Source organism: Pocillopora verrucosa, chromosome 13 (genome assembly GCF_036669915.1).
Source record: "Pocillopora verrucosa isolate sample1 chromosome 13, ASM3666991v2, whole genome shotgun sequence".
Taxonomy (NCBI): Eukaryota; Metazoa; Cnidaria; class Anthozoa; order Scleractinia; family Pocilloporidae; genus Pocillopora; species Pocillopora verrucosa.
Window position 1 is genome coordinate 2,647,274 of NC_089324.1, and position 23,591 is coordinate 2,670,864.

At 39.4% G+C, this 23,591-nt stretch overlaps 1 protein-coding gene across 1 annotated transcript; it reads right to left on the reverse strand.

Annotated features, from left to right (window-relative positions):
- Positions 1–159: 159 nt before the first annotated feature.
- LOC131779516 (rab3 GTPase-activating protein catalytic subunit) lies at positions 160–23,526 on the reverse strand. Its single transcript, XM_059096077.2, has 27 exons — positions 23,350–23,526; positions 23,188–23,240; positions 20,633–20,708; positions 20,349–20,420; positions 19,589–19,712; positions 18,834–18,921; positions 17,653–17,772; positions 16,945–17,110; positions 16,330–16,511; positions 15,511–15,579; positions 15,229–15,302; positions 14,505–14,591; positions 13,525–13,691; positions 12,466–12,579; positions 11,771–11,861; positions 10,193–10,274; positions 9,610–9,664; positions 8,618–9,034; positions 7,302–7,439; positions 6,252–6,426; positions 5,749–5,900; positions 4,986–5,120; positions 4,472–4,568; positions 3,994–4,094; positions 3,393–3,614; positions 3,240–3,290; positions 160–1,723 (listed from the first exon to the last, which is right to left on the reverse strand). Exons 1-27 carry the CDS (start codon positions 23,506–23,508, stop codon positions 1,541–1,543), a joined length of 3,450 nt encoding a protein of 1,149 aa, XP_058952060.2. The 5' UTR covers positions 23,509–23,526; the 3' UTR covers positions 160–1,540.
- Positions 23,527–23,591: the final 65 nt, after the last annotated feature.

Below are 23,591 nucleotides of genomic sequence, written 5' to 3' on the forward strand. Positions count from 1 at the left end.
TGCTAATAAACAGATTTCCCGCACACGGTATGGACTGTTTTTAAGTTGCTTATTTCATTAAAAACTTCGATGTCAGGAAGAGTAAAACGAAGTTCTCGTGTGAAAAAAATCATGGTGATCACCCCCGCAATAGCAACATTAAGTGGAAACTCCATCGTTTATAGTTTATTTACAAACGCAACGGACTGCACTTCCTACCGTTTCACTGGCGTTATAACCTACGCGGTATATTAATAGAACACTCGAATCTATGGTAGATCACGCGCAATCAAAGAGTGATTCACAAAATTTTCTCGTGTTCTTCCAACATTCCGCGTAGGTTGTTAAGCTAATGAACCGCTAAAAAGGGTAGCAAATTGTCTAAAAGACAGCGCATTTCGCCTAAGTCAGGCCGGCTAAGCTAAGGGCGCCTCCATTGAGAAAACTCTCCAATTGGAACATCATGCTGTGAGTGAGAAATTCTAAGAATGCTGTAATGCATTCTCTACTACTCTAAAAGTCTCCTGGCGCTACTATAGAGCTGTATTTTTTCCTATGATCGCCATTCACCAGCCAGTTCATAGCAATCGTACCATCACACGCTTGTGCCGCAGTAACAAGCGTACGAGTTCCCGCCCGCTTGTGCCGCAGTAACACGCGCACGAGTTCTCGCCTGCTTGTGCCGCAATAACACACACACGAGTTTTCGCCCGCTTGTGCCACAGGAACACGCGCGCGAGTTCCCACCCGCTTCTGCCGCAGTAGTGACACGCGCACGAGTTCCCGAAAATCACCCGTCAGGAATAAATTATTGTTGCAAAGATCGAAGAAATCAGCTGATGCAACTCAAAGAGTCGTAACCGCTGTAAATTTTGTTAATGTGCTATCTGTAGCAGCAGAGTTAGAAATCGAGATGGAAACACAAATCAATCTCACTAACCTTTTAAACTCTTTTTGCTGTTGTATTTAAAATTGTCTCTCAATAAAATATCTAATGATTTCTTCTCACCAGGAAGGTCCTTGCTGTAAAAATTGTTTAATCTTATTTGGGGGCAAGTTCACTAAATGAATCAAACCCTACCTTAAACAGATTGAAATATTCAGGCCATTGTGGAAAATTTACCAAGTACAAACCTTTAAGTTTAAGTTAATTAGAAGCTGTCAAACGGGTGGTGACACTGGGATCTCATCCACAAAATTAAGAGTTAGAACCACCTTGCACAGCATAGCAATTGAGAGCGACATGAAAGTGCCACTTACTAGGTTTCATCCATATAAATAATTTCCATCACAACCGGGAGAAAACTTTGGACAAATTAATTCAGAAAAAGGTTGAGTTATCATAAAGGGTAGGTATGATGTTCTGATGTATGCTTACATTCTCTTATTTAACATCCAAAGAACATATTACAGATCAGTTAAGGAATTCGTATCTTGATCGCTGCCCTCAAGCAGATGAGAGCGTACCGTCTGTGGTTCACAAAAATCTGTGGTCATTCTCGCAAAGTAGATTTAAAGGAAGCACAATTTCTCGTTGATTTCAAATTGTGATTATTCTTCGTCATTGAAAAATGACGTCGTCAGTAAATGCGCCCGCAAGTCTAAAATCATCATTGGTCAGCACACAGTACATTCTTTGAGGACAAGGACGCGACGAGGGGCGGGGACGGGGCACTGTTGTTCTCAAAATGTACTCTCGACCAGTGGGGGGTGGGAAATCTTGAGCATGTGTAGCTGGTTGCCGCTGTTGAAAGAGATGAAGTGAAAATGAGGAAACAGAGTGGCGTAATCAAACTACATAAAATATTCGACGTCGTTTTCTGGGCACGAAAACTTATCTTAAACGTGATGGAAGCTAAAATATATTAGCTTGGCAAGATGGCAAAATAAGAAAAGGGACAAGGTAAACGAGAAAGAAGTGGCGATGATGAAAGATTGAGAAGATTAACAAAGATTGAGAACGACTATAAAAGATTACTTTGGCAGGGTTCTCAGTTGAACCCGTAACCCGTAACACCTGTCACGGGTGTCACAGGTAAGTGTTACGGCTGTCAAAGTGCTTCAACCAGTAGATCAATTCGTCTATCAAATGCAAATAAAAGAACGGCTTTTTGAGTAAATTGCTGGGTGAACTATTGACTGTTAGTTGCTTTCGCAATGTACCTTTCTTCGGTTTTAGTTGTCAAAGTGAATAGCCTTTTTGCAGACCATAGAATAACCGAACAATCGCGTCACGTCTCCGCAACGTTGAATATGGCCGCCATATTGAATTTGTAAATTTGAACCCAGGCCTCTCGCAGATGTCGTCTTTCCACGTGCAAAAACATGGCCGATTCATTCATTAACAAATATTTGCGCTATCTTATACTCTTTCTCATTTAGATATATAGCAGTTACTGGGTCAGTGTGGCCTTGAGAATTAGTTTTTGTAAGTGGGTGCCCCCATTTGGAAAGGACTGGTTACCTAATAATTATTTTTGTATAAAATGAATGCCATTAACTCAGAAAGCAAAGCATTGTTATTGCAGGTTAACATTTCATTGAATATTGCAGTGTAGTTTTCAGTTTGATAAGAGATAATTTCAACTTTCCGTAGTTCAAAGCCACTGAACAGATTACAAAATGTACTTAAACTTGTTTGGAGAAAATGAGAAAATATGCCCCCAAAATGAAGGGAAAAGCATTTCTGAGCATCTTAAATAAAAAATTTCCCGGGGGAGCATGCCCCCGGACCCCCCTAGCAGCTTGGGCCCTACGGGCCCAAGTTACACGCCCAAAGGGCGTGTATATTAGGGTTACGCCTGTAACTACCAAAGCAACAGCTGTACAAAATTCTACTGAGAACCCTGCTTTGGTCACATAAAAAAACACAGGAGAGGTGATAATACATTATAAAGGAAAAAGGGCGAATAAGGATGAAGAGGATTGAAACGGATTGAAAATAAAAATAAATATTAGTTCGGTAAGATGGAAAAACACTCACTTGTGTGCCTTAAGAAGCTAAGGCACAAAGTGATGAGGAGCGCATGCTCGTATACTTAGCCTAGGTACAGTGCACTGCGGGCACACGGTTAGGAATTACACGTGGGCTAGTTGATGTGAAGCCGCACAAGCAAAGAGTTTGCAACCCGCGTTTTGAGCGGGAAATCAGACTGATTAGGTTGTAGTTGAAAAAATTAATCCTCATGGTAAATGTTGGCCCCCTAAAGTGTGATTAAATTGAGGAAAAATACTATTTTGGCTTTGTTGTATGAACTCACCGAGAGATCTGAAGAGGTGTCTTCGTCCACAGCAAACTGCATTCTCGCGCTCTGCATAAGACGAAAGAACAGTTACTTTCATCTGCAAACATTTAAAAAAACCTTAAGAGCGTAAATTATAGACATTTTGCTGTAGTCTAGCTAGTCTAATACCTCTTGTTTTGCGAACAGTCTGTGAATAACTCTTCCAGCAGGGCCTCTTCCTGCGCCAATCACAGCTACCTCAGGTTTTTCTGTCAGAGCCGAAAGGAACTGTTCCACGTCCTTGTCTCCATGATCCCTTCCTTGTTCCGACAGCGCGTCACGAAATTTAAATCGCAGGGAGTGGGCACGAGCGATGGCGAGTTCTGATAACTGCAGCTGTTTGACAAATTCCTGGAATTATTTCAAGTTCGCCATTAGTAATTCTCCTTTCCGGATGCCACATATTTCCTTGTAAATCGAGTTTGGAAAGTTAGGTGTAGGAAGAAGGAAGAAGCAACGTGTTAGGCAACTCTGGGAAATAAAAGTTTAAATACAAAAACAAACAGACAAACAAACAAACAAACAACTAAACAAAAAAGATCTACCAGCACAGAAATATCTCTGGGTCACAGTTAACAAGTCTGAGAAACATCGAGTTCTACCTTTGCAATTCATGGAGTTCTTCTCCACCCTTAATCCGCATCTTCAATAGGATCTAAGAAGTCTTTGGAAATTTCTAGTTTTCAAAAGATGACTGAACGAGTGACTTCTTTACAAGTAGGACTCTTACCTCACAACGAGGCAGGTCATGTGGCATTTCCCAAGATAACTTGCTCGCCTTGCTGAGTACTTCATCCAAAAGGGATGAAACAGCGGGAATATCTCGCGCACCTGGTATACAAAGTTAATTCAGACAGAAATATTTTGAGGGGGTTCACCGTCCAATAGGATTGGATTTTGGTCGTGTTTGAAATTTACCTGATCACCCCTAAAGTTCTGTAATATTTTAATGATCCCTTCATTGCCAGTCAATTTTCTAAAGAAACCCCCTTGATACTCTGTTACCGACGACTGATTGCCTTCCGTTCCCTTAAAAACCACATGAGCCCCTTCCCTCCTCCCGCGAAAAAAAAAAAAAGAATCCTCGACCCTCCACATAAATAACAATCGGCCCCTTGTGAGAACTTAATTATTCATCAATTTTTAACCGACTTGTTGTGATTTTCCAGAGATATCGCAAATTACTGGATTAGGTCCCATTCCCTCACCTGCGGCCTCGATACGAAGAATTGCTGCATGAAGCAAAACTGGAAACAACTGAAAGGCAACCTCGGCGGGTTTGAGTCCAGCAAGAAAATGAAGGACCTAGCGTAAAGACAAAGAAACTTATGTTTAATGATGGATTACGAAAGTAACGCGTTGGAGACGCAGTGATTTAAATAACGCGCTCGATTTCGAATCAAGGGGTCTGGGTTCGACACATAGCCGCGTAATAATGTTGTGTTCTTGGGCAAGACACTGATGTCACAGAGTCTTTCTTTACCCAGGAGTATAAATGGGTGTCAGTGAACTGTTAGGGATAACTAGCAAAATGGCTGTGAGAAGTGGGGGGGGGGGGGTGGGGGTGGGGGGGTGCAAAGAGGGGAGGGGAGGTAGGCTGTGATGAGCTGGTACGGAGTAATATTACAACATTTCAAGTCATTTCACGGTTTTGAAGCTCAAAGAATCTCTAACGGTTGTGGGCCACTGGGCTTCTGAACCTCATTTTACTGTCCTTTTTACCTTTTCAGCTTCCTTTGTCTCATCAAAAAGTCGCTTCTGCCTGCGGACCGGAACCGGACGAGCACTCTGCCACACTTCCGCCCACATGTTACCCGGAATACGCATGCGTAAGCTTAGGTGCCCCTCCTCTCGCCACTATGAGAGAGAAAGAAGACGAAGAAAATTGGAATTAGACTTTAGATCTCAATCGGTGGTTACTTCTCGGCAGATACAGCACTTGGCTGAAGGAAACTATCAAACAAAGAACTCGAATTCTGGTATGCAAGCTATACTGTCTTTCAAAGTCGCCATTTGGCGACCTGCAGTTATAAAACTGTCGCCAGTAACAGCATTAACGGTGCCAAACAGGAAAAATAGAATAAAAAGGAAATCTTTCTGTATATTACGTAAGGCACAATAGGGCTAGCCTCGTGGCCTCACTGTTTGTCTTTGAGATAAGCAGTGTGGACTGTTATCGTTTTCGGGGATTCACGGAACATCTCAAGGCTTAGGATTTAGACAACCAAGAGGAAAGAGGGAAACTATTTTAACCGACGAAGTATTGATAATTGTTCGTGCAATTATTTATCTCACTTTAGGTCAAGACCTTTGACACAAAGTCACTAAAACGTTACACCTCGGTACACAACACCGCCCGACACAGGACACCCAATTAGCGACTTTCGCTTCTAAGTAAGACACCAAAATTTTTTCTTTGGTTTCTTTTTCCAGCCGCCATTTTTAGAGAGGGTATATCCCTTGTGTATGATACAGATAAACAGACCTTGCAAGGTTGTAGCTCTTCCACATTTCCAGCTTTCGCTTCATCCATAAGCAACTTTGCGTTGCTTGTCTCCGCAGTAAGAATATCCTCATCTGGTATCAAGATGTCTTCTGTGTCCCAGCCCTCCTCCAACGAGTCTTCGCTGCTAACCGCTGACCAAAGACAACAAACAAAGAGTCAGGTAATGTGAGAAGGAGACAAGCCGCGAGTACCAAGCGTTGAAAACCACAAAGTGGGTTTCCGCTTAAATCCTCCAAGATCCTACCAGTAAACCTCCCTAGCGACTTGCTACATTTCCATGCAACTCAGACGGAAGAAGTTGGCGTTATATCAAACTAAATCCCTCTAGGTGATAAACTTCTCTAATCTTATAACCTGTTTATAAGAAAACCGATTGGAATCGTGGGGAGAAGTTACATGTTGATCCATTCTGAGAGTTAAAGGGTAAGGCATAACATTCACGGCGACGGAAAACGCACAAAATCATATCTGATTTTGCTCACTGTTTATCAGCTCGCTTGGTGAAGCAGTGGCGCTTGATTCTTCATTAACTTCCTCGCTTTTTATCTTCTGTTTCTTTAACTCTTCTATCTCTTCCTCCGTCTCGGGGCCTGGTATCCAGTCAAATGGAGAGTACCATCTCACAAAATCCTCCAATAAACACCCGGGGTTTGCTGCCTAGAAAAAAAAGTTAAACTAAAACTTAAAAATAAAGCGCACAGCATATTAATTGATTAGACCAGTCAGAGCAACACTTTAAAATAGTTTCTTATGTCCAAGAACGAAGGTAACTTCCTAAAAGGGGGTAAGTTTCTAAAGAAACTGTGGTGCTGCGTCGGTGGGAGAGTATAACAGGTAATTTAATGTTAACAACTGAGTTGATAACGTAAATTGGCCACCATAAGGAGTTTAAAGGCTGACGTTTCGAGCGTTAGCCCTTCGTTAGCCTTTCATCAGAGCGACTAGGGCTTCCCCAATCGCTCTGACGAAGGGCTAAAGAATGGCTCTGACGAAGGGTTATCGTTCGAAACGTCAGCCTTTAACTTCCTTAAGTGTAAGCGTATTGCCTCCTAAATTTGTGTATTCTTCGATATACAGAAAGTATAATTAAGCAACATCACTTAACCGACCACACCAGAAAGGCCTCTCTGCGCCAATAGGAACGAAGACAAGTGGAGCAAATATTTCAATTAAAGTTACAAGTTCGTTGGAAAAACCCAAATGGTAGGACGTGACGTTCTAAAGAACGGCTACGAACGAGACCAGAGACAGACCAATTTACAAGGCAATTACCAGAGCGCGGCCAATGAGTTGCATCGTACTTGGTCCTGAAAATTCGCGCCATTTTCTCAAAACTAAAACCCATCGCTACCAGGTCACTCGCCTTTTCCCGCGCTTGCTTGTTTTAAGATCTCATTGGCTCCTTATCATATTTCCCTTTCCTCTGATTGGCTGCTGCGTTGATTTTGGTTCCGGTTTTACGACAGTTAATCGAAATGCCTCTCACCTGTACTTTACCTCTAACACACCGTGGGGGACCCACAATTACGCACCTTAAAGGCCTCCATATCAGAGAGCAGAGATGCACACTGCATTTGAGCCCTAACACGAGCCCCCTCCACGGAGGTCCCTAATTGTGTAAGAATTTCGGCTTGTTCCTCCAGCATGTCTTCTGTCATTGGTGCAGGTTCCTAGTCCCGAACAGAAAGAAAAAAACTATAGTGATCAAAAAGCAAAACAAATAAACACAAAGGCAATACATTCAAAAAGTTCACTTGCTAACATTTCGATAAAATAATTTTATTTATAATTAATTATTTTTCACATTTCGTACACATTCCAAGACACTAGTTGCCAATTTAAGTGCGCACACTGCCGACTTAACCCTTGACTCCGTAACATCAGTATGCATATTCTCCATACTACTCCCCAGACATTTCCTAAGGGTTTGACAAGGAGAATTTGTTCAACAATCAAAAGATTCTTTAGTTGGTGATCATCTTCTTTATTCTCATGACCTTAATGTGTGATTCAGGGATGATGTTGTTAGGAGAAATTAGATGTTAGTCACTCTTAGGAGTTAAAGGATTAACAAATAGATTCCATTTTGCTGTGCGCCTGCTTAGCGAATAAGTCACAAAGGGCATCAAATGTGTTAAAAAAAAAAAACAAATAGGTTGGCACACGAGGCGCAGCGTCAATTTCCACAAGGAAACAGTTCCAGAAACCAGGCCCAATTCTGACAGAATTCCTCCCAAAATATGTTTACACGAGTTTTTTCTTTGACACATTTTTAGCAGGCTTACTCAAATAATTGTGCACAACTCTATCGAATGGTGAGAGAACTAAATTTAATAAGTCGTTATCAGCTTCAAATACTTATAACTTACTAATACACGATATAACATAGCTTGGGAATCCCCCAATAGGAGATTAGATTAGTAATTAGTGATTCTTTCTTCTTACAGCCACACATTTCAATGTTAATTAGTTAGAAAAATTCAGTGTTGCATCAAGATAAAAACTAGCTAAGTATTCAAATTGTGAGGAGAGGTACAAATTAATCACTACATACATGGAGCGTTTTTCGATTGAGAGTCGTAAAACTACATCCAAAGCAATCAAAACAGCCAATCATAGGAAGGAAAATATCCCAAGGAGCCAATGAGAACTCGAGGCAAGATCAAGAAAACTATATGAAGCGCGGGAAAACGCAGGCGACCAAGTCGTGATTGGTTTCAGTTTTCAATTCAGAAAGTGGCGCTAAATTTTTCTGACCAACCACATAACAAAGTAAAAAAAAAAAAAATTACACTCTCGGATTACTTTCGACACTCAACTGAAAAAATGCTCAATCTTCAATACCTACCTGGGTAAACGGTACCAGCAAAGGCTCACCAGAAGCAAGAAGTTTTAATTCACCAAATGGTTCCTTAGCTCCTTCTCTTTTACGAGGAGATAAATTGTCATTTGCAGTTGTATCCTTATCTAAGTCTGTATCTGTTCTTTCCATGTGTTTCCTTTCGGTAGAATTACTTTCGTTCTCGTCGTCAGGTTCCTCTTGACTTTCTACAGCTTCAAAAAATTCTTCATCGTCCGAGACGCTCGATTGCGTTTCTATTCTTTCTGATGCAGTGTCCGAATCTTTTTTTCGTAAATTGTCTGAATTTGAATCCTCACTTTTATTAATTCCCGTCTCAGAGTTTTTCCCAACGTTAGCGCAAAATTGAAGACTGGCAGCTCGAATCTTGGAAAGTCTTTTTCTTTCAATGCAGCAGTTAAGCATCTGAAAATAAAAAAAGGAAACGTGGACTGGATCAAGGAATAACTAAAGAATGACTTGATTTCCAGTAACCTTGAAAAATTATAAAGTTTTTCCCAACCAATTTAACTTTAAAAGTATTTACAACGTCTTCTTTTCGGTTTTCTATGTAAATAGAGAGGTGATTGGTTAAAAGATACACGCACAGCTTTCATTAAACCAATCAATGTAAATGTGCTTTTATCAACCAATCAAATGCGGCGAGTAAGGTAACGCGCGCGCAGTTTTCCCGCCACGATGGCAGTCTACAACCAATTACTACCTTTTAAATGAGATTTGATTGCTTCTAGGATCATTAAGCTTAAGCTTTGCAAATGCTCTCTCTGCCGCCAAAAAATTACGTAAACTATGCTCTTTTTGAAAACAACATCGTCAGTCGTGTCGAAAGGAACTTGCCATTCTCTAGCTGGGTCGAGACGGCGAAATCCTATCAGCCTGAGTAAACACCAAACCATTTAAAAACTTACAAGAGCACAATTTCAAAAAGGGGCACAAATTAAGCTACCTTACTTAACAAACAAACAAACCACCAAACAAACCTGTAGCTTTTGATGTATCAGGCAGTTTCCAAGATTGGGCGACTGAAGTTTTAACCTAAACAGTGTTGCGGTATTGAAGGAAACAGAGATTTACTATACTTGAACAAAATATCAACACATGGCAACCAAACTACACTATTCTTCGACGAAAATATGATAAAAGATTTGCAGTCAGTTATGAGTAAAATTCCATTATTATCACTTTTCGGCAAGTTGGTGCATTTTGCGGACTGAAAGTTATTTAAACCGCTCGCACGCTCGTACTATTGTTCAGACTGTCCGGTTGTCATTTTTTTCCAGTTTTACCGACTCGATGCCCTTCGAATTGATAATTATAGTACAACAGTTTATGTTCTTGGGCATAAATACGTTTTGGACCTATCCCAGAGTCATTTTAACCCCCGCCTAGCGGCTCGGGATTGAGTGACTCTAAGTTGGGCCCGAAACTCATTGATGTCCGCGAACTTAACTTTTTTTAACAGCGGTTTTCTCATTTCAAACATGTCAAAAACTCGCGCACGTGATTGTTGGAGAAATGTTGACCTCCCTTACATCACAGAACAGTTTCTAATTACTGTTCTACCTTGGAATAAATATGTCATTTTCCCATCTGTATCTCATTTCCAACACAAACTCTTGCCACAGATGTGCCACGGCTCTTAACCCTTTAAAAAGAACAAAAGCAAAGACAACCTGATTGTATTTGCAGGCCGTTGACATTTTCCATATCTTCCTTAGAGTACCTGAGAAGTTTCCTCAACTACATAAAACATCCTGTATTTGCTCGTGCCTGAAGAAACCTCACGAAGCCTGTACACGAAAAAGGGACAGCTGGCCCGGGGTTGTTTAAAGCAGGGTCAAGATAGCCCAGGGTTAGTGGGGAATTTGATTCTAGGTCTGAAAGCTTTAAAATAAATTCAGTTGAAATATTTTTGCTTGCACTGGATGTTCTAAAAAGACTAGGAAAAATTTTCCCTAAAAGGCTTTAGAACAAAAAAAGATAAAGATTAAAACAACCCTGGGTTAGCGCTTATCGGCCTTCGAAAAATTGGGCACAGCTAAAATGTAACGTTACTACAGTTGAACCTGTCTAAAGCGGTCATCCACGGGGAATGACAAGGTGACCGCTTTATACAGGTTCCACCGAATAGGAGTATCATAGGACAAAAAAAACCCGCCATTTTTGGCCATTATTGACCACTTAATTAACAAAAACTCGCCCAAAAATACTGGTAATAATGATTTTGGGAGATAAATATGGATTAAAGTTTACTTGAAGGATTATTGATAGTGTTATTTGGGTGGTAGCGCCTCAAGTGACCGTTCAATACAGGTGAAAAGCAATACAAAAAGGCTGTTGAGACTTAGTAAAGGGTGACCGCTTTAAACAGGTAAAAAAATTGTAGTAATTCAGGGGAAAAAAATTGGGGACTTTGATAACCGACCCTACATACGATGCCGCTTAACTCTTTAATTCCCGGAAGTGATTAACCTGTAAGTTCTCCCTACAATATCCATACATTATCCAGCAAACAAGTGATGAGAATAATCAAACTCATCAGGTAGAAGTTGTTATCTTGATCTAACGCCAAATTCTCGTAACTTATTTACAAGGAAATGTGTTTCAGCTAGAGGGGAGAAGTAACGATCAGATCTTGGGAGTTAAACGGTTAATACTGAATTGATTGCAGTCATTTTGACCGGTAGGGAAGTTAATATATTACACACTAAATCCATTGATCGTAAGAATTTCTTCTACTTTGGCTCACAGATTTTTTACAGGTGTTTTGACGAAGATTTCCTTGGTAATTTAGAGCGATGTTCAATTGAGTGTCCAAAAAAATCTGGTATTGCTTCAGTTCTTTTTTTTCTTCGTATTGTGATTGGTCCAGAAAACCCGCGCTATTTTCTCAATCAATCAGATGGAAAACCAAAGCGAATCACAACTTGAACACCCGCGTTTTCCCGCGCTTCAGGCAGTTAACGTGTTTTTGCTTTAAGTTCTCATTGGCTCCTGCTGATCTATTCCTTTGTTGTGATTGGACGTCGTGAACACTTTGGTTTTGGCTTTCGACAATCAACAGAAAAGTGCTCGATAGACTAAGAGTAGTCGCCATTTCAAAGAACAATCTGTGAACATGTTCCGCGCAAATATTCTCACCTCCATAACTGTGATACACAATACAGACGCACACGGCAAGGAAAAAAGCAAGACTATCTTCAGGTGCAGTTTTTAAACCACGAAACTTGTCCTTAAAATGAAAAGAAAAAGGATATCAAACGAGAGCTGTTATAATTTGTCGCAATCCTGTTAGAAGAAAATGTCACTCCCCTTCGAGGAAGCGCACCATCGTACCTTTGGATTTTGTGGTCCAGCTCTCGACTAAATGAGCTACAGAGGACTCGTCATAAAGCTACAACCAGTAGCAAAAGGAATTATTGAAACATACATTGTGTTATTATGAAGAGAAAGCTGTTCACCATATGCAACATAATTCATTCAAACAAAATGTTGCCAGCTGTTGTCAGGGTGTCTTAACATTTTTGAAACTGGTTGCCATATACGTGGTACTCATGTAACAAACGTATTGCATTTACAGTTGGGTAAGCAATATTGAGAGCGTCGTGGGTGTAAAAAGGCTGAGAAAACATGAGATAACATATTAGTTCTGACTTAGAACTGGGTAATATGCTATGAATTTTGTCATGAGCAAAGGAAAACGAAAAAAAAAATGAGGAGAAGTTTTTTCGTTACAGCTGATTTGTAACAGAATTAATATCATCTCTCATTAATTGTGTCTTATTTTTGTTTACTTTTACAGTAATCAGACAGTGGCTGATAATCAGTTCAAGTACCTGGGGACCCTGTGACTGTTTAGCATCCTCGCCACCTTCCATTTTGTTAAACATCAGCTGCTGTTGTTCAGTCTCTAACTCGTCTAAATCTCGGTCTGAATCAGGAAATAGGTGCTGTTGAAAAAAAAAAAAACATATGGCACACCACAACTTATTTCAGGATACTCATTGGACTTTCAACCCAAGAATTTGTTGACAGATGAACAGACGAGGAGGTGGAAAAGCCAGATGGCAAAATGAAAATAATCCCGCCACATCATTTTCCAAGACTTTTAGAGTTTTTAAACCTTGTGAGCCTTTACTATGGGGTTTTAACCTGATACTTGTAGCATGAAGTGAATAGAAGTGTTGCTACCCCCCTGATGGGATGCTATTCCATCTTAGGTTACCTTGACCAGGACAGAATTTCTCCTTACTATATCAATACAATATCAAGCAGACAAGTGACGAGAAGAAAGAAAAATATCTCTATTAGGGTTTTATTAATTGATCCAATACCAAAAAAACAGAACAACATCAAAATAATTACATGGCAGACAGTAAGGAGAATTACAAAGGAGATCAAGGAAGCGAAGGGATTGACAGTTTGCTTGTACTCATGAACACTCCTAAGAGGAGAGAAAAGGCACAGTGGGGGATGATATACCTTGCCCAAGGCAATAAGCCTGTGAGCATGGACCTCTCGCTGCAAAGTACTAGGTTCTGGTCTCGAACCCGACGTGTCTACAGGGGCGGATCCAGGAATGTTTTTTTTCTTTCGGTGGGGGGCAGACGTTGATTCAGAAAACACAAAATGTTTAATTTGCATTGCACTGCACCTAAAAAAGCTAAGAAATATTCTAGATAAGCAAATTTTGTCTTGTCTTAGGAGGAATTTTGGTTTTTTTTTTTACCCACGGGTCTGATGGTGGGGGAATGAGGTTCGTATCCCCCCTCCCTAAATCAACTTTGTTTTATGACTAATTACTCGGAGTTCGCGACTTCCCAAATTTTCATCATCAATACAAACCCTGCTACTATAACATTTTCCTGAAATAAGCTCAATATATCAATATATACCTTGAGTATTTCGTGCAGTAATGGACCAGGGATTGGAAATTCTTCAGAGCTTCGTTCACTCATGGCGGATATTCGCGACGTCGCTCTGGATACAGCTGTTGATAATGAAGCTACGTGTGGCGCCTCTGTGAGTCTCTGTAGCGCATGCGTGATGTCTGCTACGTCACCTTCAAGCAAAATGATGCTAATGAAAAAAGTTGCAGAGGAGCAGCCTCGTCTCTAGGAGGCGCAGAGAGGGGAAACTGGGAACGGGGTTGATAGAGGATGTAGGAGTTTCTTATTGAGAGAGTAGAACGTCAAGATATTTCGAAGCGTTATTTGCAACGTGCAGAATTATCTTTTGGTGAAGGACACTAAAAAATATCAGTATAACGGGATAGAAAAACAACAATAAGGCGAGTGCGAAGTAAGAAGAAACACGAATGGATAATGATGCAGAAGATTCAAATGGATTTTCAATCCTGGGTTACTTTTAAGAATTTAAAATGTTAATATGTGTAGACGATAAAACAAAAAGTTACCAGCCAACAACTCTGGGAGCTGAATATATATGCCCGAGCATGAGGTTGGATATTGGCCGAGTTCTTTTTTGCGTTGTTATGGACCCAGACAAAGTCAAAGTCCAGAAAAAAACCAAGGCTTGCATCCACTTTTTTCTGCATCTAAACCCACAATTCATCTACTTTTTTCTGCATCCAAACCACAATTCATCCAATCGCTCTCACGAAGGGCTAACGCTCGAAACGTCAGCTTTTAAACTCTTTACGGTGGCCAATTTACGTTATCAACTCAGTTGAATAATACTAAATTACTCCAATATCCACCCATTTTGACCGAACGAACTTGGTCAATAAAGGATTCATCATAAAGCCAAGCGGGCATGATGGGCTCATCTTGCCCGCTCGGGTGGACAATCAGAACACAGGATTCGCTTTATGTTTCTCACGGGCACCGTCAGTTATATAATAATAATTACTCACTGTCAGAGTCCATGACAGTTTTGTTCAGCAGCTGCATTGTTGACTCTTGTCGATGACAAAGCGTCAAGTAACCTCCAAGATATTCACCTAAAAATAAGTAAACCCTTCGTTAAACCCATTATTTCGGGAGAAATCATTGAGTTCTGTGATCCAAAGTAACTATCAATACTTAGCGCATTGAAATAGGTATGGTTGCATCATGGTGGGTCACTTTACAGACATTTAAATCAAACAACTTTGTGCAGCCATTGGATGCATCCCAGACGACTTTTCAAGCCTCAAGCAGGACTGTACTGAATGGTGTTCTCGTGTCATAGCTGTCTGAGCTACCTTAAAGTGATTGACTGATTAATTAAAAGTTGCTGGCTTCAGCCAAAGAGTAAAATTGAGCACGTGGCATGATCTAACATATAAGTGGATGAGGACAATCTTTTATATCTTTCTTTTTGGAGATAGTTTTTGTAGGTTCACGTTGAGGAAAACTTTTATTTATGATGTTGCAAAAATGACAGTTAATTCGTCAGCACCTGTGAAGGTTGTTTGTCAGTAGAACCTTTTAACTCCACCAAAAAAGTTGGTGGGGGGGTGGGGGAGGGTAGAGAGCAGGAATTTGAACAAACCAAAGTTCTCATATTCAAATGCCCAGCCTGGCAGGGGGTTGGGATATTGAAGCTTTAAATTGATCGACGCCTTACACAGACTCTTGACGTAAAGTGGTACCAACCTAACAAACACTGGGGGTTGTCATTCATTCTTGCTCTGACACACCACTGTGGGGCGTGACATGGCTCCAGATCACTGCAAAGTAATAATTCACACATCCATGTCAGGTCAAGATCTCACTCTTACTTCCTGAAATGTTTACATACACGAATCTTGTGCATAAGGCTGCCAGTAAATATAAAGCAGTTGTAGTTTGCAATTGAGCAGGTAACAACAGAATTGTATTTAGACAAAATATCTCGAGAAAACAGAAAACTTATGAGTAAACAGACAGAAAACTTACGAGTAAACAGAATTATCAACAATGACCTCTTCAGAGAGACAGGGCCATGTTGTGGAAAGATGAAGCTCCCTGATGAAAAAAGATAAAAAAAAAAGTCATTCATAAGCTTAATTCCAACAGAATGTCTTTCTTTTTGACCTCTTGTCCTTACAATCACTTCTCATGTCACCAATAAGCACATATGCTGGTAGATTTCTGTAATAGCCACAAATTTTTAAGGGGGCTCTAAATCCAATCTGGAGGGTCAGGAAATCAGTCTCTGTCTGGTCACCACCCTTTGACCTTTTCAGAATGGGTTTGTGACCCTTGAAAGACCGCAGCTCTGAGGGCCACACAGACAGGTAAAGCACCCCACAAGAATAAGACAGAGGCCCTCACTGCAGCTTTGCACTCTTTTTATCTTTAACATGCACAGCATAAATTACAGAAGGTTCTCAACGACTGGGTAATTAGTATTATCAACTGGGTTGATAATGTAAATTGGCCTCCGTAAAGAGTTTAAAAGCTGACACTTCGAGCGTTAGCCCTTTGTCATAGCAAATGACGAAGGGCTGACGAAGGGCTGACGAAGGGCTGACGAAGGGCTGACGAAGGGCTGACGAAGGGCTGACGAAGGGCTGACGAAGGGCTGACGAAGGACTAACGAAGGGCTGACGCTCGAAGCGCTAGCTTTGAAACTATTTATGGTGGCCAGTTTACGTTATCACCTAAGTTGATGATACTTAATTACCCTGATATACTCTCACATCGACGCAACACCACAGTTTCTTCAGAAACTTACCCCCATATTAAATGGCTGTTACATTACATTTTCATTACCTGACCGGATCCTGACAAGCACCAAATGGTAAAGTTCCCAAATCATTTACTCCCACTTTACATTCCAGACACGATGAAAGATCTGGTGGCTCCTGAGGCCAAGAATAATCTGTCCATTCATCCAGAACATACGTAAAGCGAACAGTTAAAGTGACAGGTGGCATTGGCTGTATAGGGCATGCCTGGTTGAGCAACAAAATAATGCAATAATCGTATCATTATGATATGATCTGAATCAAGATAAAAGCCTTCCATGAGGAAAGGAAACCTCAGTGGAGTTGTTTCATACAGTTTACCTGGGCAATAAAATTGGTGACAAACAACTGTCCACTGCAACGACTGAGTGAGTAGAACTAACTACATCTTCTTTCCTTGGATGGCTTCTAAGCCACAGAGACATCCCTTAACCCATTCCTGTCACCTTCAGCTTCTCCCAAGTTCTCCTAAAGGCTCCCCTACACACAAATCTACACCAAACATCTTTCCATGGCTGTTTTTTTCTCTTTACCTGACTCCTAAATCAGTGCTTGATCAAAGTGAAACAACCCTGATGTGCAGAACTAACCCCACTTGGACTTTGGATATCAACTAGTAAAGAAGTTTAAACTATCCTACCAATTTGTCTTTAAATATTTCAAGGAGTCCAGCAAGATTTCTGTACTGCATTGGAACATGACGCAAGTGTGCTATCTCATACATAGTGCGAAATCCACCTCCAATGCAGAGACCGTAATAAATTTTTCTCCATCCTTGACGCACATGAGCAAACATGGGAATTGTACTGCAAGGGAGAGAAAGAACAATGAATGGAAGTAAGGGAGAATGACAGATGAACAAATGCATGAACAACCAGAAATCACAGGAATATACTTGCTGACAGATAGAGAAATCGAAAGGATTGAGGGAAAGGACAAAGACGGATGAGGGGAAAAGAAAAGTGAGGGAAGGAAAGATGCATGGGACAGGCTGATGTCAGACAGACAGACAGACAGACAGATAGACAAACACATGGATCACTGAACAGATGGAGGATTGAAGGAGAGAAAGACAAAGAGAAAAAATTGAGGATGTGAGAAAACAAGGTTAAGAAACTTAGAAAAAAATATTTCTTGTCTACAAAATATTTGGACATAAGAGGGCAATTTTGACTGGTTCAAAAGGAGAAAAGTTTTGACTTTGGGTAGAAGGGATCTTTGATACTACGATAAATTCAGCAACTAAGAGCTGACTAAACCCAACAAAATCATCGCAGCTCCTAGCTAAAAGGATGCAGTTCTTTCCATGGTAAGATAAGAAAAATATTACAAAATAGAATTTTTGTACCATTTAGAGTTTGTAGCAGCAATCCCAATGGAACTAAGAAGAAGATGACACTTGGATTCACTGTCCACAACTTCAGCCTCCTCAGCTGGGCTGATGACAATAAATTCCTTCAAACCATACCTAACCAGAACAGAATTGAAAACTTAAAACACAGGTATGTTCCTAACACCATTTACTTTTCACCACTGCCTTTAACTGCATAATCATTTCATGAAATGAAGACACTGGCCACATTTTAAGACTCCAAAGAGTGACCTATCCAATTGAAAAAGTTTTTTGCAAATTCATAAAAAATTCCACTCAAGTGACTGGCAGTTTGAATGTGATCTTAATGATCTGTTTGAACAATAACAAGCTACACAACAAGGCATTTTTAAATCAGTTCATGATTTTGGAACCAACCATAGCAGCAACTGTTTGTAAACTGCATGTTATGAATTTGGATGTGCCACTATGTGGGGAATTTACTTTCAACACAGCAAGTTTTATAATGCATTTGAAGATGATTTTCACACTGTGAGTTGGACATTTGAAATCTAAGAACACAGTGAGACGTTTTAAGTTTTATTTTAACTTTTTAACAACAGAGATACTGAGATTTCTGAGGTACATTTTTCTCTCTTAACCCTTTACACCTCTTCATCAGTATGTATATTTTCTACAGTGTTCTCTATACATTTCCTAAGATGCTGACAAGGAGAATTTGTTTAACAATCAAGAGCTTCTTCAGGTGGTGATCATTTCCTTTATTCTCATGACCTTAATGTTTGATTCAGGGTGATATTGTAAGGAGAAATTAGATGCTAATCACTCTCAGGGGTCAAAGGGTTCGCTTCCCTTTCAGTAAAAGAACACAAAGGAACTAAACTCATGAAAGGATGATCACCTTTTCAATCCCAACATCAAAATAAATTAGTCTACTATTTGTAAAAATTAACAGCCAGACAAATTAAAAGGTAATGATGAGATGCTCTGACAAAGGGCTAATGCTCGAGACGTCAGCATAGAAACTCTTTACAATGGCCAATTTACATTATCAACACAGCTAATAAAACCAAATCATCTTGTTATACTCCCCCACTGACACAACACCACAGTTTCTCTAGAAACTTACTCCCTTTTATATAATGAAAAAATAGCTTTTAAAGTCATGGCATATTTATTCTTGATCTTTCACTTACCACCTGCTAAGACAGTGAGTTCTTGGTGGAAAATCAAATTCCATATCAAACATTTCCATCATAGCATCTGGTAAACCATCTTCAAAATCTGAAACATAAACAGAATGTTGCTTCAGGCACCTTTGTGCTAATGGTTCTTGTGGTTCTATGGTTAGAGTTCTTAAAAATGTGTTCTTCAGACTTTTTAATAACCAGCAGTAAAAAAAAAACAAAACAATAGTCAACGAACATTAAAATTTATTCCAGATCAAATCAGGTATATTAATGCCTTGTGTGATAACAGTAGCCAGTGCTTCAGAAACTAGAAGCCAGAAAAAATGTCAGCTACTGGATGGTGTTTCTGGAGAATGCTGTAGAAAAGAAAAATTTGTAAAAATTGTAGCCTTTAAGTCTTCTTGAAAGGGAAGTGTTTCAGGCAAAGTCATATTTATAACCTGACCCCCCCTCCACTTAGGCTTGTCCTGGATTCAGTTCTTAACAAGTGATTAGGACTAATGTTATCCCCTCCCCCCCCTCCCTCCCAACCCCGCCCAGACAAGATTCCAGTCCTTCCTGGGGTTACTCTTCAGGATTTGGTCAGTTTCCTTTGATCTGTGGCTGGAACAAATTTATACTCCTCAGAGGAGAGAAGTACTTTGAAAGTTGCAAGTCCTGCCCCAAGAACACCACCCCATAGATTTCAATCTGAATATCAGTGCACAAACAGCTACTAGTAAGTTGGTGCAGAAGGAACACTCTGGGTCATTGACCCTCACCATCCGTTTGCTTTGTTCCATTCCTTCTTGGCCTCCTAGTCCTCAAGCGATGGTATGCCACAATAAAATTGAAATTTCCAAAGGCTATTTTATCTGACACCACACCCCAAGCTCCCTCTTGTTGCTGGAATTAACAGAAAAATAAAACAAAGAAGAATTACTGATAAGTTAAATTTCTCCTGAACTACAACCTTAGTCTCATCATCCATGAGAGAGTAGTCCTGGAAAAGACTGTTGTCAGTAAAAGGCACTCAGTGATGTTTCAACAACCTGAGCAAAAGTCATCATCAGAGTCAAGTGAGGATTTACTTGCCAGGATAGTTTTTGAGTCCATTAACACTCAGTAGAATTAATCAAGGGTTCTTGTGTGACTCAGGTGATGACCAACATAATTCTTACATTTTCAGAAACTTCTGATCAGTCTCTATCATCAACAACATTCCTTTTTTTTTTCAGGACTACTCTCAACAGACAATAAGAATACATGATCAATTGTTACTCCTGGGTTCAAACCATTAACCCCTTAACTCCCAAGATTTGATTGTTAACTCTCCCCTCTCCCTGTCACACATTTCCTTGTAAATTAATCATGAGAATTTGGTGTTAGATCAAGACAACAACTTCTACCTGATAAGTTTGAATATTCTCATTACCTATTTGCTAGATAATGTAAGGACATTACAGGGAGAAGTTTCATGTTGATCACTTCTGGGAATAAAAGGGTTAATCAAAATTTGTCAAATGAATGTTTAAAACTTACCTCTGAATTATCCTTTTTACTTGGAATAGGATTCAGTTTACTCTTTTCAAAATTCCCAGATATTCCTTTTCCCTGTTGAAGAAAAAAAAAACAAATTAAAACCTACATCACATGAATGATTGATAAACTCACTTGAAGACATTACAATGAACCCTATTTTACATTTCATGGAAAGTAATTAAATAAATTTTCATTGATTAAAATTCCAGAGAAATTAATTTCTGATGGAAGAGCTCAACAACTTTTTACCAAAGTGTTTTAACAAGTAACCAATCTAAGAATACCTTTGAAGAAGATGTTTTCTTGTTTGTGCCATCCAATTTCCATTCAATAAGAAGCTGTTCTAGTCTTGCAGCAAACCTGTAATCAGTAAAAAAGATTCACATCCATAGGAAGAATTATCAAAGCTAAATAAATAATACAATCATTTTAACTTGCATATTTCACTTTTTTCTGGCAAATTATATAAAAAAAAGCACATAAACTTAAATTTCAAGTTTCATCACATGCAAGAAAAGTTAAATATTTTTGCCACTCAAGGGAGTATTTTAGCAACAATAATTTACATGAAAAAATTAAGTGCCCTGATTGGTTGAAATTGAGTGCATTCTCATGTAACACAAGTGCAAGGTTGTAATATGAATGCAAAATTGTAACACAAGTGCAAATTAAAAATGGCATTCAAATGCTTTCCAAATTTTGTTTTTCTTCTTCCTTTTCTGTGATGTTTTTTTTTATGTTTATCATTAACAAGGAATTACATAATTTCTCTTGAAACTTGGTGTAATAAGCACTTGTAAATTTTCTGAGGCTACAAATTGTACTCGCCCACTCTTTAAAAAAATTACTCGTGCTTATTGACACCAAATTGCACTCAAAAGCATGTTATTATCTACAGTAGACTAATTATCCCATCTCACCCCTCCCCTGGCTTCCCTAACAGTCCACCTCCACCTATTTATACTCTTAGGTGGAGAGTGGTACTCTGAGGAAAGTGAGACTAGAATGAGAGTCTTACTCAAGAACACAACACAATGACTTGGCCAAGTCTTAAACCTACACCTCATGACCTTGAGTCTAATGTGATTATAATTTGGCTCCCACATGTCTCCCACATGTCTCCCACATGTCTCCCCCGTGTCTCCCCCATGTCTCCCCCATGTCTCCCCCATGTCTCCCACATGTCTCCCACATGTCTCCCACATGTCTCCCACATGTCTCCCCCAAACCATTGATTAAAATTTTTATAGAGGAAATGGTAACCCTGTGGTAAGTGGGGTGGTCATGTTACTACTGGATGATCATATCTGCTTGGATAATTGTGTTGTGTTCTTTCCACAAGCCTCCCTTCAATTTCTGGAAGTAGCCAACTTTCTAGGCAGCCATATTTCAAGGGGTTGATGCATAAGACTTGAATCCTATCCAAAACCAGGGACACACATAAGTTCCTAAAGAATGAAGAACCTGGGATATGCTACAGGAAGTATGGGCCAACAGGCCTTTAATTTTATAATCTTCATATTACTGACCACATCTTGTGAAAACTCAGACCTAGAAAAAACTCACCTTAGACTCTCAAAAAAACCCAGGCCCCAGATACCTGCACACCTACCCCTCCCTTAACCCAACAACAGCCAATTGATAACACATTAGGGTTAAGGTTGGGTTAGGGGAGGGGTAGGTGCACAGTTACTCAGATGGTGACACTGATCCCTGAGTTTTAGGGGGACTGATAACAAAACAATTTTAACAACTGTGAATATATGAAAGTCATATATTTGAACTGCGGATAAAGGCATGAATATGAAAGAGATCTTCACAATAATGAACACTACTTGAGCAGTTGTGAAAATGAAGGCCTGAAAAAAATTCAGGCCTGTATGGGATTTAAACCCATGACCTCTGCGATACTGGTGCAGTGCTCTACTAACTGAGCTAACAAGCCAACTGGGAGCTGGTCATCATGCTGGTTTCAAATAAACCCATGAAGTGGTGAATAGACAACTGTGAATATATGAAAGTCGTATATGTGACCTGCAGGTAAAGGCGTGAATATGAAAGAGATCTTTGCAGGCCTGAATATTTTTCAGGCCTTATTTTCACTACTGCTCAAGTAGTGTTCATTACTACAAAGATCTCTTTCATATTCAAAACAACTTTAAGGTAACTGTACATTGACCATTGCAAAAATACATAACATAACATGTGTGCAAACATTCAGGATATATCAGGTCTCACTATACTGCACAAGCCTGTAGAGGCTATCGTGACATTGTTACATGAGTTTTCAAAACACATAAGGGCCCAAGATTTTAGGAGGATTGAGGTGTAAGTCTCCAAAGACTTAGTTTTTCTAACACCCCTTGTTGACCAACATATGGGCTTTACTAGTTGCATACATGAGCATAGACACTTCACCTTTCCCTCATTGGTTTTCAATTGTTTGCTTCTACATATGGGTGATCATCAAAACAAAACATGAATCCATTTCTACCAATCAATATCTTTGCTTTCACTTTGATTAAAAAATCATTAATAAATAGTTGTTCATAAATATTTAATATAATAATTTGAGAATTATGAAAAATTTATATCAATCTTGGCTATTATAATTTTAAGATAAAATAAATCAACAAATAGATAAATTAATAACTTTGATCCTGGTTAACAATTAGGCTAGCTTATCATGTGTAGACTGCAACTTAACAGATCTGATAAGTAATGAAAGAGACGCGATCATCATTTTTCTATTCAATCGCTAAATTTTCATTTAAAAATTAAAATATATATTTACAAAATATTAGGCTAATTCAATCTCATAATCAGTCAAAAAGCCTACCTTTCCCATTCGGAAGAAGTCGTAAAATCTGTTATTTCAAACACCTCCTCCTCCTAATATTTTTTGAAAAAATATATATATCTTATTTAATTTTATTTTAGAACCATTTATCACAAGCGAGTGACTTTTTCCAAGAGTTTTATCGACATATAATAAACTTACCTCGTCTGCTCCGTCCGCCATTTTAGATTCATGTCCTGCGCATGCGCTTTCTGCGTCCGTAGAGGCTAGTAGTTCAAAAATGTCTTTGAGTTCTTTGCTTTTTCTTCTGATTATGTCGGTATATTTTCTTATTTTCCATATTATATGGTGAAAATCCATCAAAAACTAATTACGACATGAATTTGAAATTGAACAAACAAAATGGGTGAAAAAAGAAACGATTTCCTAATTATGACGTCTCC

Coding starts and splice junctions, on each gene's coding strand:
- LOC131779516 (XM_059096077.2), bottom strand. CDS start 23,508: ATGGATTTTCACCATATAATATGGAAAATAAGAAAATATACCGACATA. Junction 23,241..23,349: donor TGGCGGACGGAGCAGACGAG/GTAAGTTTATTA, acceptor AAAAAATATTAG/GAGGAGGAGGTGTTTGAAAT. Junction 15,303..15,510: donor GTTGATAATTCTGTTTACTC/GTAAGTTTTCTG, acceptor ATTACTTTGCAG/TGATCTGGAGCCATGTCACG.